The following is a 13,737-nucleotide window of genomic DNA, read 5'->3' on the forward strand; positions in this document are numbered from 1 at the left end:
GGTAACAGATACATGTATAAGCATTTACAGATTACCAGGCTGGAAACCAGTCCAGGTCAAATCCTGAGGATATCCTAACATCCTAACAGTGGTCTGTCTCCTTGAATCGAAGAACTACAAGGCCACTATGTTGCATTTAAGCCGAAATCCTAAAACTACAAAATTATGCCAAATTTCTTTTCCACTGAGCAAAGCTTATGCAATATATTTTTTGGTGTGTGGCAACTCCAGAGTTTAGAGAATGAGCTACGTTTTGATACCTCTTCTTAGTCCTGTTTTCAGATTTCAGTAAAAGAAAAAAAACTCATTAAGAGGAAGTTTGGCCAATTTAAAGAGTCATTAGAGCTCAATAAGTGTTGCAGAGAGTAACAAACCACCTGCAAGTAATAGGATGCAATGGCAAAAGGAGTTAAGAGTAACCTTATAGTTCATTAAGTAAATGAGGTACATGCACATTTCCACACTGGGATAGGAGAAGTTTATCTTTGCAACGAGTGACAAATATGTATGCACCTGCAAAAATAATGGACTTCTCTTCTGCCTCAGAACACTTTCCATTTGTTGCTTGTCAGTACATGTTAGAAATCTACCTTTTAAATCTAAAATGCAACCATTAAACCTGAAAAACAGTAACCTTTTCACTCTAAGCGTGTTCTTATAATTACACATAAAAGTGCCCCATAAGTATAGCCCTACAGTGGAGCTTTCAAATGCTTCATTACTGTTGATAGGAAAGAGATTTTAGAGAAAGAGTTCACATATTGACACAAAAAAGGAAAATAATAATCTTGTTCTTAAAACAAATCTTGAAATTAAGTAAGTCATCTTAATATTAACTTAATATCATGCTGAAATATAAATTTGTTTTGGTGAAAACACAGACGCGTGTGAAATGCTTTGTAAATTCTGAATACTTACATAAAAAATGTGAGGATAAGAAAAAAAAAATAGAAAAGAGTAGAAAAAATGCTAAAGATTTACAAGATTTGGGCAATGACAGAAAATTATGCCTGCACTAAACTGCAAGAAATCTCTAAAAAAAACAAAAAACATTTTATATGCATCATATGTGGTAAAATGATCCTTCTCTAATGTATATACATCGCCATCTAGGCAACTATACACCAAGTTTGCTGCAACTTGGACAGCTCGGAAAGTTATATAACACAATTTACTGGGTACAGACATGCCCATCTCTTTGTCAAAACATCATGCCTGTCAGTGAGTCCAAGGCGCACATAGACAACTTAAAATAGAAATGGACACATATCAGGTCCCCATTACATCAAGGCATGTTCATGTGGGCACAGCAAGTTCTGGTTACACGTGAGGCAGAAGGAGTTTAATACTGGATACACCAGGCACTGGGCTTCACACTTCCACCTTACAGTGGTCCAGTACCAGACCACCCTTCACCAGTCCTCGGAAAGCGTTTCACAGGAACAGCCTCACCATGCCTAAAGTCTTGGTACCAGGTGAGTTCAGGCAGGGTGTCACTGGATTTGAATGTGTATACCAACAGGAAGTAGAATTTGGTAGCATCTTTTTTAAAAATGATTATTATTTTATTTTTTTGTTTTTGTTTTTTGTTTTTTTTTTTGCGGGGAGGATACTGACACACGATTCTGAAATTGGACTGGGGAAAGTCTTCATCGATAGTATTGTTTTGCTTTTCATGAAATTTTCTGCCCAAAGCATGAAAAAGGCCATCCTGATTGAAGGTTTGTAATTGACAGTACACCTTCTAACATTTGCATAAAAGCAATGTGTATGACAAACGTCACATCCAGCATTGAAATTCCCATTTTTCCAGTGCTGCCCTTAATGCGTCACCCTGCAAGAATATATTTGCATCTTTACTGACAGGTTCACTGTGGTCTAAATGTATATAGTTCCAGTATGAAGTCCACGCTGACAGAAAACTATGCCTGCACTAAATTGCTGACTAGTTAGAATCTTTATGATCAGTTGAATGAAGTTGATGCAGGATATATTTATCCTTTTTTATCTTTATTGTAAACTTCCCGCTGGAAGCATCGACAAAACTTTATGACTGTGTTTTGGCTTTTATTAGAGCAGAATACGTGAGAAAGTATCAGCTGCCAGTAGAGAATTTACGATGAATACAACTAGTCAATAGATTCTCCCGTAAGTGTGTTATGAGAGCAGATCATGAAGATATCTTTGCTCACTTTAAGCTTCTTTAGGTTTGATTAATTTATATCTTGTAATACATCTTCAACATTACAGGTTTACAGTGTACAGTGTGCTGTTCTAAATGCTGGTGTAATGATTGCTAATTATAGGCCTGCCTTTATCAGGCAGAGGGCAGCTGGCAAGATGTGCTATTCTGCCTGATATTCAAAGGGGAAGACATAGAATGGCAAAGGCACAAGCTGCTGCTGCAAGGTTGTGTTGTAATGAATTAAAACGACTTGGAGGAAAATAGGAACGCTGCACCATGCAGTTAGCACTGGATGAGTCTGTCTGGCTTTTATGGGATCATAAGAGTGCCACAAAAATAAGAATTAGAAATAATATCATACTCATTCTGAAAATTAATAAAACATAAAATAAAATAGGATGGTGATAAATTACATTAAGTTTTTTAAAGTGAAATAATAAGGAAAAATGATTCATGATTTTTTTTTTTTTTTTTAAGTTTTATTTGGTGTAATGGTTACATAATTTGATTTTTTCCCATGTTTTCCAGGTATTGCATTGGCTAACTTTTCAATACATTAATTTTGCTTTTCCTATTTTCCTTATTCTTTGGCTTTTATTTTTTTCTCCATTAATTTACCTTTTGATTTCCTGACTGTGTGTTCTGCTCTTTGAAAAATGCAGTAACAAATGCTGGAGAAGGTAATACATGCTTGTTTATTGAAAATATGATAGAAGCTACATTTTAGAAGGGATGTTAGCAAGCTCATTCATTCATTATCCTAACCGCTTAGTCCGATCAAGGGTCACGGGGAGCCTATCCCAGCAGTCTTTGGGCGAAAGGTGGGGTACACCCTGGACATCTCGCCAATCCATCGCAGGGCCACAGAGAGACAAACAACCACTCACACTCACTCCTATGTGAAACTTTAGAACAATCAATTAACCTAACATGCGTGTCTTTGGATGATGGGAGGAAGCCGGAGTACCCAGAGAGAACCCATGCATACATGGGGAGAACATGCAAACTCCACCCCAGCCGAGGATCCAGCAACATTCTTGCTGTGAGGCCACAGTGGTAACCACTATGCCACTGTGCAGCCGATGTTCGCAAGCTGTATTACATATATGTTTCAGAACTCCTGCTAAAACCTCAGTGCACTCATAAAGGAGACAGATCCTCTTCCACCTAAAACTGTGAGCAGGATCAGACTTTGCATACAGTTTAATATTGCGTTGCATTCTGTTGTCCATGCTACCCAGCTCTTGCCAGAGGAAAGAGGGATTGATGTGTCCAAGGATTTAAAACCCATCCAAGGTCACGTGGTCAAATAGTAATCATAGCTTGGAGGCTAACTTCACTGATGTGGAAGCCAAAGGTGGCAACTTTAAAGCCAGAATCTGGTTCTTGTGCCATTGTCTGCATGAGTTGAAAACAATATAGAAATAGCAATAAGAAACAGACAGTATCAAAAGCAAAAGGATGGGCTCATAAAACCAAAAGCACATGGAAAATATCAATAACAAAACTAATCTATAATAATTAAGAAACAGCAAAAGCAGTGAGCAGTATACTGTTCACATTCAATGTTTGTTCATTGTATTGAACTGTATTTGTAAAAAAAGAAAAGAACAAAAGAAGGCCTCAGCAACCAAACAAACAGGCTGAAAGTGAACATTTACATTAATAAATGACTTTCTCATCAAATGGCACTGCAGCACACAAACTGCACCTTCTGATTTGTTTGAACCCTCAAGGGACATGCAAATAAATGAGATTACACATGCATGGAGATGCTAGACAAAGCCAGAGTAGCAATAAAATCCCTCTGATATCCTGCATATTTGATTAAAAACGTGTTACTCCACCGGGAGAGCAAGAAATCATCCCTGCATGTGTTATGAAAATGCATTTACCAAATCTTTGTCCAGCTGCTGCATTCATTTCAGAAGGAAACCACAAACTTGGTATCTTGATATACATTTACAGGGTAGCTCTATTCCATTTAACATGTCATATGTCCTTCCCATTATTCATCCTCATATTCCATGTTATCTTAATCCCATACATTATTTCACCAGTCATTTTCTTATCACATAGTATGGCATGTGTTTCTAATCAATAATGCAACTGTTTCACCCCCCCCAAAATATTTTATCAACATGTTTGGTGCCTCCAGATTGTGTTAAATAATTAGGATTTATCCACATATAACATAATTAAAATAACATTTTCTAACCAATACTTTTCTAACACTCTCTTTTGGGGCTTTATCCTGGATGGTGCTACTTTTCCTGATGGGCATAATAAGGTCAAGAGAGTAAGTAAAGAGGTTGACAAGTGGAACTCAACGTCATTTCAGATGTATTTGTCTCAGACTGTCTTGGCTCTAGTTAAATCAGTGCATGTAACAAATAGAGTTTGATGCAATTAGTAGTAAGTACATATCTGCCACAGAACATAATAAGCAGAGCCATAAGCACCCATAAGTCATTGTGGTGTTCAGAACTCACTTACCCACTTTTCCAACATCATTTTCATCCAGATATGTATTCATTGTACAGCTTGACCGATGAGGTCCAAATTTAAAAATAAGGAATGCAAGAAAACTGGGTCTGGAGTTACACATTACAGAAGCTGTATCCATTAAAGCTTATTATGTGTGTCAGTGCTTCATCGTCGTAGATTTTCTGTATGCATGGAACTTTGACTTTGCAGCTCATACTGGAGGTAAGAGCTGCAGATTAGTAGAGACTCAATCTCTGACCATGTATACAACGCATGTTCTGGGGCCTTTACGCATCAGGTTTCATGAGGTATGTGCTTTGTATGTCAAAGAATTAGAAATTCATGAGCATAGTTCTTTTATTGTGAATGAAATATGTTTGCATCTATGTTTTTAAATGGTGTAGATTAGCTGTCAAGAAGTCCTGAATGTGGCTGGCCAAATTCAGTGCTGCATGCTGTGCGAGAAGAAGGCCTCTATGTAATTAAAAAGGACAAACCTGTGGCATGCCTAACAGAGACCGATGACAAGATGAGGGCCTTTGCGGAGAAGGTCTTTGCAGCGGAGACCAAAGACGAGAACATCCGCGATGAAATCTCCATGTTTGATGTGGCTGAGGACTGTCCCATCATGCATCAAGAGATGGCCCACCATCTGCACACTGAGGATAATGCAGAGAAACGGTAAGATGGATGGGGATGGATGGTCAGTTTGTGCTTAAGGTGCTGCAAAATCAAGTTTTTTATTTTCAAGAACAATCACTGTTTTAATTTCTTAGTAAAAACCAGTTATAAATTGGGTAAAAACTATTTCTAAAATTCACCTCTGATCAACAGCAAGAGGCTTCAGCGCAGCTGCACCATGGCTGTGCCTTCGGCTGGTCACCAGGCAGCTGCTGCCCCTGTAATGAAAGTGGAGGTGGATACACCTACCTATCTGGAAGTTCCTGATTTCCAGAGGGTTGCCATCATTGGAGACTATGCAGCTGGGGTACTGTTTATTGTCTTCACAGCTAAATTGGCTTTAAACACAAACAAACAAAAAACCTGAAGCACAACAACTCTTGCTATTTAATCTACAGTAAAATAGGGAAATGAACCCTAACTCAGTATTTATGTCTGTAGAAAGTGAGTTGACAAAATATTATAGGTTGAGTTTGTTGCGCTTATATGGTGCATAAAAAAGCTCATTGATTAAGACTCACAACAGAAAGAGAACCCAAATCTTAAACTGCATATTTGAACTAACATGCAAAGTTAGCTGGATTACCCTGTTCATAGGAGTTGTTAGTTCTCTGGAAAATTATCTTTGTAGGGTTTGCTAACAGTGCTGATTTGCTACAGATGTTTAGGAATTAATTTAGTGAGTTTTGTCTGTTCATAAAATATTAATTCCAGTGTTTGAGTTCCCAAAATTCTTAGTGACTTAGAAAATTGTGTGATTTAAAAATGTTGTCAGGAACTATTACATTGACAGTGTTAGCAACATAAACCTCTGTTTACCGTTGCACTGGATGTTACCAGTGGCTTGGGTCAAGTTCATGGATGCAGGAGATGTTGACCTTGTATTTCACTGACTATATGTATCTGTGAATCGGTGTCTACTGAGCTTCCCGCCTGCCATCGAAGGTCCATGAATGGAACTCCTCTGAGAGCATGCCAGGGTTCAGATTTCATGACTGTGGGTTTGACATTTACAGTTCAGAGAGAAGAAAACTTTAGAGGAGCTGGTTATTATTTCTACTTTAGCTTCGAACTGCACATCTGCTAAGCTACACTATTGGTTTACGTGTCACATAATATTGTGCACTGACTGAGCTGCTCATGTAGCAGCACCAAAAGTACGTAGAAGTACAGAATGTAAAAAATGCATTGACAGGTGGCCTTTGACATTATGTCTGTTTGTTTAGTCTCATTTCACATAAGCACAAAATGGTACGCAAAGTACCACGTATCTTACAGTCCACTTTCTCCATCAAACAGATGGGCGGTTAGTGCTTTTTAAGGTCTTAACCAAAGTAAAGCTTTTGCATTGGTTCGAATTCTCAACACTGCATCAACTTTTAAATAAATGATGGATATTAGTGTAACATTTATTATATGTGCTAACCAGGTGACCATGGATGACTTTGAGCTGTCATGTCGAGGTCTGTACCGGGCCTTGACCATCAGGGAGAAGTACATGAAGCTGGCCTATCAGCGCTTTCCGAGAACAGCCTCCCAGTTCCTGCGCCAAATGGAGGGCGAGACCTTCAAAGTTGAAGATCAGGTGCAGCCAGGTGGGAAGATCATTGCATCCAAATAAATGAGCTCTGTTGCAGAATCTGTTCAGTATCACATTTGGATGTTCTGAATGTTTTATTTGTTGAATCTCTCCCTAGTCTTCACCGCACCTCCAAAGGATGGGGAGGACCCTTTTGACACTGCGGACCTGCCAAAAGATCTGGGCTATGTGGCCCGTATGAAGGATGGTCTCATCTATGTGTACAACGATGCTGCAGCTGCCGACAAACATCAGCCCAAAGACCTGCCGCATTCACACTATGAAACCTTCATTGATGACATGAACTTCCTCATTGCTCTCATTGCACAAGGCCCAACGTACGTCCTTTCAGTGTATCACTCTTTGACTCTGAAGTTCTTTTGAAAGATCCCCTCATGATTTAGTTATGGGGAATTCACTTTAAAGCTAAAATTTACAGAGAAGCAAACACTGTGCTCTGCTGTACTATTAATTTGGAGTAATAAAAAACCATAAAAGGCCTATGACATACGGTACCCCATGCAGCTTAGTTATGCATAAAAAACATACACAATCTCTGCTCTGAATGGAAATTTCCTAGAAGGCCTTTCAGCTAAAAGTTAAACCTGATTTATGGGTTGATCATGTATTATGATGTACCACTTGGAGTTCTACAAACAGTTTTAGGATTTTAAAGGTTCCTGTTAACTAAGAATAGTTTTCCAAGGAAATCCATGTCATTCAAATGGCAGGGTTGAGTTTTCCCCTTTATTTTCGGTGGTATGTATTATGTACCATTGATACAAGCATTGGAAATGTTCCTATTTAATCACAGCTGCTCTGGTTTTTTTTTTTCTCTTTGTCTCACGAACACATTTTTGGATTTGCAGTAAGACGTACACTCACCGCCGTCTGAAGTTTCTCATGTCCAAGTTTAATGTGCATGAGATGCTGAATGAGATGGAGGAGATGAAGGAGCTGAAAATGAACCCCCACAGGGATTTCTACAACTGCAGGAAGGTAAGTGTGGGCATCCAGTTCTCCATGCAGAGAAATATTATTTGCTATAAGAAAAACTAAAGATGGACAAAAGTACAAAAAAGGCCAATAAAAACCTTAGATCCCAATACACTGCGTACCGTTGATATTATTAAGTATATGGATATTATGGTATATGATATTATTATTATATAATATTGATTTGATTTGATTTTATTTTAGTGTTAGGGAATATTTTAAAATAGCTTAATCTATGCAGTGGCTTGCGTCTCAAGAATCTGAGAAGTTTTTTTGTTTGTTTGTTTTGTATATACTTTTTTTATTATTATTATTATTATTATTATCATTCACATACCCTCCCTCTCAACAAACTAATAAATTGGGGAAATCGTCCCAAAATAGGTATTTTTATGCAGCTTTTCTTTTACTATTTTATTTCAAAGATTAAATATACTCATATAAATTGACACATTATACATTTTAACACAGTTTGTGCTGAATTTTCTGTTGTTATGTGTTGTTCTCACAGGTGACGTGGATTTTGCTCTTTAGCTCCCTCTTGTGACCACTCAAAGATATTACACCAACTAAAACAAACCTCAGTACATTGTCTGTCTGTTGTGTCTCTGCCATACTAGGTGGACACTCACATCCACGCAGCCGCCTGCATGAACCAGAAGCACTTGCTGCGCTTCATCAAAAAGTCTTATCGTGTGGATGCTGACCGGGTTGTGCACAATCTAAAAGGCAGGGAAGTCACCATGAAAGAGCTCTTCGAGTCCCTCAACCTGCACCCCTATGACCTCACTGTGGACTCACTGGATGTGCACGCTGTATGTTATCCAGTGGAAGCATTTTTGTGTATTCAGAGCTAAACAGACAGTATTATAACAGCTTATATCAACAGGTAGAATTAACATAACAAATGTACTTCTCTCCATTAAAGATGACTCAATATCAAAGCCTTATCTTATCAACTTATTATTAGCTAGTATTAGCTCAGAGAATTAATAAGGTTTATAAACTTAACCCCCCCCCAGCTCATTTTATAAGAGTATTTATTTTCATGATTTCCTCCTACATCATTTGTTGTCTATGTTTGTTTTTTTCTGAAGGGTAGACAAACCTTCCAGCGTTTTGATAAGTTCAATGCCAAGTACAACCCTGTAGGAGCCAGTGAGCTCCGTGATCTGTACCTGAAAACAGAAAACCACATTCATGGAGAATACTTTGCCACCATCATCAAGGTTAGTACCAAAAAGTAAAGATCTTGTAAATATACCACATTTACATATACATACAAATAATATACATACAAAATAAATAAATAAATTAATTAAAAAATAAATATATATATATATATATATATATATATATATATATATATATATATATATATATATATATATATATATATATATATATATACATATACATATATATATATATATATATGCTCCAGCTCCCCAGCAGCAACCCTTAATGGACTAAGCGGTTAAGAAACTGAATGAAAGTTTAAATGATCTTGAACTTTTTCTTTTTTTTCTTTTTTTTTTATCTTTATGTACACTCCAGGAAGTAGCCAGTGACCTGGAGGAAGCCAAGTACCAGTACGCAGAGCCTCGTCTGTCCATCTATGGCTGCAACGCCAACGAGTGGACCAAGCTGTCCAGCTGGTTTGTCATGCACAGAGTCTTCTCTCCAAACCTCAAGTGGACGATTCAAGTTCCAAGGATTTAGTAAGTTTTCAAACCCGACTCTTTCAACCATGTAATCGGACACAGCTGTGAGACAGATGGGGGACTATTCATCATGCTGATGATGAATTATAGTTTCTTGTTTGCCCACATTATGACATTAAAGAATATTCCACCAGAAATCTATTTTTCAGTCTGTTGCAATCCTGGAAATAACCTTTGACAGGACTTGAAAGAAGGCTAGATGTCAGGGTTAAATACATTTGTTCTGTCTCTCTTTTATCTCAGTGACATCTTCAGAGGCAGGAACTTTGTGCCCCACTTTGGCAAGATGCTGGAAAACATTTTCCTTCCCATCTTCCAGGCCACAATCAACCCACAGTCCAACCCAGAGCTCAGCATCTTCCTTAAGCATGTGAGTCAGAGTCAAACCCAAATAAAATGATGAATCTTTGCTTATATATTTGGGATATCATAGTTGCAAAACAACTACATGAGTTGTACAACTTGCATGATCACACACAGGCGTAGCAAGAAACAAGCTTTGCATGTTGAATTTAATCTCAAATGTGTCTCATATGCACTGAAAGAATTCATCCAGTTAGACGATGTTGTTTTAAAAAGAAATAATGAAGGCCTGTTATAATCCGCCTTTTTCATCATCCTTCCAAATAGGTGACAGGATTCGACAGTGTGGATGATGAGTCCAAACACAGTGGCCACATGTTCTCCACTAAGAGCCCAAAACCAGAGGAATGGGACATTGCCAAGAACCCCTCCTACACCTATTACATCTATTACATGTATGCCAACATCGCTGTTCTCAACCAGCTGCGCAGGTAAGTTACTTCATGGTTTTCATACACTAAATCTTATTTGCTTGTTGGAAGATTGACTCTTAATTGTTTTCTTTTCTGAGAAATTCCTAGTATGTTTTATCTCATCAGTGTTCTCCGAGAATATACAGTCAAATGTTTGGATCCACTTTCTCGTTAAATCTAGGGAGTTAGTGTGTCCAAACTTTTGACTGGTAGCGTATGTCTCCTTACAGTAGTTTAATACTTTCTAATCTTGTGCTCTTCAGACAGAGAGGGATGAACACATTCATGTTCAGACCTCACTGCGGTGAGGCCGGAGCCATCACCCACTTGCTGGCTTCCTTTATGACTGCTGACAACATCTCTCATGGCCTTAACCTCAAGAAGGTCGGTGCTCAGGGTGCAGCATATTGTATGAGAACAAACAGACATGAACTCAATTTAAACAAGCCCAAGCTCCCCTTCCAAGTCTTATAGCTCAGTAAATGAGTTGTAAGTTACAGTACCGGCCACACGTTTGGACACACTTTGGCATTAAATTTAATGGATAAGTGTGTCCAAACTTTTGACTGATCGTTTACAACATAGCCATAATCTTCAAACACATTATGGCCATATTAACAAAGGATAAAAGAATGCATCTGTGTATTTGATTGGTTCTGGTACTGACTGAGTCTCTTCACAGAAGATAACAGGATTGGACCACATTTTTAAAAAACGGCATTTTCTCTTATCTGTTGCACTCAACGTTCAGCTCTGTGGGTTCATGGTGTTTTTTTTTACTTTTGGATTTAGCTCATATCCATCAAAATGAACTGTTTTATTATCATTGAATGTTATTGGACAACTGCAAAAACCTTTAGCTAAATTCAGAGAGGATAATGAACTTTTGTGGGTGTATTGTGACTAATGTTGCTGTAACTGATGCTGTAATATCAAAACCTGCCTTAAATTCAATAATCATTCTATTATTAATCTTGGTTAATGCATTACCTATTGATTGAAGTTTAATTAGACAAATAATAAATTGACTAAAACTGCACACCATAACTCATTCTGTATGCCTATTGATCCTTGACAACCAGAGTCCTGTGCTGCAGTACCTGTACTTCTTGGCCCAGATCCCAATCGCCATGTCCCCTCTCAGCAACAACAGCTTGTTCTTGGAATATGCCAAAAACCCCCTGCTGGAGTTCCACAAGAAAGGCCTGGTGGTGTCGCTGTCCACTGACGACCCCATGCAGTTCCACTACACTAAGGTCTGATCCTGCACAGAGAAGAAAGACCTTTGATGATAATGTAGACAATGATGCATTCTTTGCTGCTTATAATAGGTATTGTAGATGTATGAATTTAACTTTTATGAGGTCAGAAGTTATTTTTTTGTGTTTGTGTTTTATAGACAAACTCATGAGCTGCAATCTCCAGCAAGAGCAGAATTGAATATGTACTAAATTAACCAGCATCTTAAACTAATAAAAACAAGCTTATGTCACTCATAAAGTGTGCAAACTCAGATATGTGCACAATTAATTGTTTTGAATGTACAAGTCTCTGTATGTAATTTGGTCTTTGTGTCTGCAGGAGCCCCTGATGGAGGAGTATGCCATTGCCGCTCAGGTCTTCAAGCTGAGTACTTGTGACATGTGTGAGATTTCCAGGAACAGTGTACTGCAGAGTGGCTTGTCTCATGAGGTAACAGCAAATGTCATTGTGTTTCTGTATTTAAAAGATTTTTGCTTATATATGACAAATACACACTGACTTACTCTGACAGCATATGTTCAGTCAGACTTAATGCATCATGTTCCTCATGCTTGTTCTGATTATTTTCCCCCCTGTGCTCCAGGAGAAGAGCCACTTTCTGGGTCACGATTACCTGAAAGAGGGTCCAGAGGGAAATGACATCCGTAAGACCAATGTGGCACAGATCCGAATGGCATACCGCTTTGAGACCCTGTGCTATGAGCTCGACCTCATCAAAGAGGGCTTGAAGTCTGATTAATCATCATCATGTTTGTCAGACACTTGGTCAAAACACATAATGTGACATGGAAAGGCTAGTACTTTCTTTTTGTTTTTTAATCGTAAACTTTAAACAAGTGAATCTTCAAGATACAGCCCTTCTAATACACTGATGTTGTCTCGTTCGGAGAAAGACATATTCTAATTATTATCTTCACTGTAAATCATCTGCACATCTTGGTTAAGTGACACTGTACATTACATAATGTGTATTCCAACTGGAGAAACATCATGTATAAGAATGAATGGAAATAAAATGTTAAATAAGTATTTTGTGGCTTTTATCCTTTTATTGCGTTTCATTATTTAATGGGCTCACTTTTCAGCATTAGATATAACCGAATCACCGGCAGTTTACTGCTGTTGTCTTAGATATTTCAGTCAAAGTTAGCATCTTCTTTTCCATCAGGTACCTGAGGGACTCTTACGATGGCTGATAGTTCTTTTAAAAGCCAAGTTTAACCTTTTATTATATCTGCACATTTGCACATTTGTTAAAGGGGTTGTGCTGATTCATAAATAATCACTTTAATGTATTGCTAAAACCTCCATAGTGTTTGCCATTCCCATTACAAAGTCAATCAATTCAGTCATCATGGCTGAGTTCAGATTTAACTGCATATGGATGCAAACCTGAGATCCATTTTTAAATAACAAAAAAAATACATCAGGGAAGCTTAAAACTAACAAACTTACGCAACAAAACGTCACAAATAGGTGATGGTTAAATTCAGTTATTGGTCTTATTTCTGGACATGTGTGGTCGCGCAGGTGCAGGCAGTGTCTGTATTTCCCAGGACACGTGAAGACAGCATTATTTATTGACAGCTGCAGGAGTTGATGTGGTGACGTCTTCCCTCCTGGAGGATTCAACCAAACTTTCTCACAGTCAAAACTATATCAAGTTAAAAAAAAGCAGGTCAAATAAAACCGGAAGTTTAGTAAATAACGTCCGAGGAAGTTTCTACAACGTCAAGCGGGTCTTGCAGGTTTTATTTGTTTCCAGCTCTGACATACCTGATGCAAATGAAATGGATCAAACAGCTTGTTGTCAAGTGATGCACAGCAGCATATTAATTTGAGTTTATTGACGCAGGGAAACATCTAAACTTTGCAGATCGCTGAAAGTCAGTGTTCAAAGGCACTGTGACTAACTGTTGAGGTGTCCTTGAAAATACAATTAGGAGTAAAATCTGTCATAAATTACGATTGCTTGATAGACTTCCTCTTACAAACAAAAATTTAAATGAAAAGAAAACATTGAGTAGACATCACCTCCATCTTTGG

At 38.0% G+C, this 13,737-nt stretch overlaps 1 protein-coding gene across 2 annotated transcripts; it reads left to right on the top strand.

Moving 5' to 3' along the window:
- The first annotated feature begins 1,361 nt into the window (after positions 1-1,361).
- ampd1 (adenosine monophosphate deaminase 1 (isoform M)) lies at positions 1,362-12,718 on the top strand. 2 transcript variants are annotated; one of them, XM_079239766.1, is made up of 15 exons: positions 1,362-1,475; positions 5,188-5,353; positions 5,507-5,660; positions 6,783-6,948; positions 7,051-7,270; positions 7,802-7,931; positions 8,549-8,743; positions 9,026-9,157; positions 9,486-9,649; positions 9,896-10,022; positions 10,283-10,446; positions 10,692-10,812; positions 11,511-11,684; positions 12,010-12,120; positions 12,275-12,718. In XM_079239766.1, the coding sequence occupies exons 1-15, from the start codon at positions 1,454-1,456 to the stop codon at positions 12,428-12,430; spliced, it is 2,202 nt and encodes a 733-aa protein (XP_079095892.1). In that variant the 5' UTR covers positions 1,362-1,453; the 3' UTR covers positions 12,431-12,718. The 2 variants fall into 2 exon arrangements, with proteins under 2 accessions (XP_079095892.1, XP_079095893.1); XM_079239767.1 differs by lacking the exon at positions 1,362-1,475 and adding an exon at positions 4,467-4,484.
- Positions 12,719-13,737: the final 1,019 nt, after the last annotated feature.

This window comes from Telmatherina bonti, assembly GCF_933228915.1.
Source record: "Telmatherina bonti genome assembly, chromosome: 4".
NCBI lineage: Eukaryota > Metazoa > Chordata > Actinopteri > Atheriniformes > Telmatherinidae > Telmatherina > Telmatherina bonti.